Source organism: Amblyraja radiata, unplaced genomic scaffold (genome assembly GCF_010909765.2).
Source record: "Amblyraja radiata isolate CabotCenter1 unplaced genomic scaffold, sAmbRad1.1.pri S142, whole genome shotgun sequence".
In the NCBI taxonomy this organism is placed as follows: Eukaryota; Metazoa; Chordata; class Chondrichthyes; order Rajiformes; family Rajidae; genus Amblyraja; species Amblyraja radiata.
Window position 1 is genome coordinate 109,714 of NW_022630128.1, and position 1,954 is coordinate 111,667.

A 1,954-nucleotide genomic window follows, 5' to 3' on the forward strand; every position below is an offset into this window, starting at 1 on the left:
GTAAGAGTTAGAGGGGGATAGGCTGATGTTTGGGAAGGGTCGGGGAGGAGAGGGGGGAAGGTAGGGGAGGGTGAGGAAGGGGAGAGGGAGGGGAAAGAGGACGGGAGGGGCAGGGAGAGGGTGAACGGACGGGGGGTGAGGGGGAAGTGTGGGAAGGGGGGAAGGAGAGGGGTGGAGAAGGGAGAGCGGGAACGGGAGGGGAGACGGGGAAGTTTGGGGAGGGGGAAGGGGTGAGGAGGGGAAGGGGTGGGGAGGGGATGGGAGGAGAGGACAGGAAGGGGGGAAGGGAAAGGGGAGCGGGAGAGTGGGGGAGGGGAGGGGGAGAGTGCAGAGGAGAGGAAGTGGAGGGCAAGGGGATAGGTTGAGGGAGGCTGAGGAGCAGGGTTGGGGAAGGGGATAGAGGATAGAGGAAGAGAAAAGGGGATGGGAAGGGGAGGGGAGGGTCTGGGAGAGGGAGGGGGAACGGAAAGGGGTATGAAGGGGGAGGGGTGGGGTAAGGGGAGCAGGAGTGTGAGTGGGAGGGGGAGGGGGTAGGCTGCAAAGGGAGAGGGGAGGGGAGTGTGAGGGGTAGGGAAGGGGTGTTGAGGGGGCTAAAGTGCTAAGGTGCGGGAGGGGGAGGGGCAGGGCGTGGCGAGGGGAGTGTGCGGGAGGGGGGCGGGGGGTAAGGGGGGGGTTAAGGTGCGATGGAGGTTGAGCGGAGGGGAAAGGGAGGGTGAGGGGGATTAGGGGGGAGGGGGTAGAGGGACGGGAGTGTGACGTGTGGGGGAGAGTGGAGAGGGGGAGGGGTGTGTAAGGGGGAGGTGGAGAGGAAAGGGGAGAGTATGGGGAGGGTTATATGGAGGGGGTTGAGGAGGGGTTGTGGAGGGGGAAGGGCAGGGTGAGGGAGGGGAGCGAGAGGGGGAGGGGAGGGGGATAGAGGAGGCAGGTGATGAGGGGCGACAGGGAGGACGGAGGGGAGAGGAACGGGAGCGGTGATGATGAGCTGGGAGCGGGAGACGGAGGGCGAGGGTGATGAGGGGGAAAGAGTAGGGGAGGGAGGTGGGGAGGGAGAGCGGGGAAGGGGAGGGGGTGAGGGGTCGGGGGATGGGGGAGAGACGTTAAGGAGAATGGGAATGTGCGGATGGGTGAGGAGGAGGGGGAAGGTGAGGGAGGGGGGAGGGGGAGGTTGAGGGGGGAGGGTAGCGGAAACGGCGAGGGTGAGGGTGATAGTGAGGTAGAGGGGAATGGGGAAGGAGAGGAGGGGAGGCGAAGAGAAGGGGGAGAATGAGCGGGAGGGGTAGGAATTGGAGGGGGTAGAGGAGGAATTGGGAGGGGAGGGGTGGTGGCAGGGGAGTGAGGGTGATGGTGATGAGGCGGGGAGGGGCGGGGGCAGGGTGGAGGATTTGGGTGCGGGTGGTGAGGGGCAGGGGTTTGAAGGGGAGGGGTTGAGGGCACAGGGTAGGGGAGGGGAGGAAAGAGTGAGGGGGAGATGAGGCGGATAGGAGGGGAGGGGGAGTGAGTGGGGGAGGGGAAAGATGAGGGTGAGGTAAGGGGAGGGGTGGGGTGTGAGGATCTAGGGCAGGGGAGGGGGATGGGGAGGGGGAGGGGGAGGGGGAGAGAGAGGGGGACAGGCAGGGGGTAGGAGAAGGGGATAAGGGAGGGGAGGAGGAAAGGGAGCGGAGGGGAGGTTGATGGTGGGGATGGGGAAGGGGGTTGGGAGGAGAGGTGGCGGGGAAGGTGAGGTTGAAAGCGACGGGAGGGAAATGTTGAGAGGAAGGGGAGGAGAGCGGGAGGGGAGGGGGTGGTTGATGAGGGGGAGGGGAGGGGGAACGGAGGGCGAAGGTGATGAGGGGAAAAGAGGAGGGGAAGGAGAAGGGGAGGAGAGCGGGGAAGGGGAGGGGTTGAGGGGGCGGGGGAGGGAGGTTATGGTGAACGGGAGGTGCGGGTGAGAGGGGGGCAGGGATTGAGGTGGAAG

General features: G+C 66.0%; 1 protein-coding gene across 1 annotated transcript; it reads right to left on the minus strand.

Moving 5' to 3' along the window:
• Positions 1-262: 262 nt before the first annotated feature.
• LOC116969278 (vegetative cell wall protein gp1-like) lies at positions 263-1,008 on the minus strand (the record flags this gene model as incomplete). The annotated part of the gene is made up of 2 exons (XM_033016153.1): positions 263-371; positions 941-1,008. Coding segments are annotated over 2 exons (177 nt in total), but the record flags the coding sequence as incomplete, so codon positions are not given.
• Between the last annotated feature and the right edge of the window lie 946 nt (positions 1,009-1,954).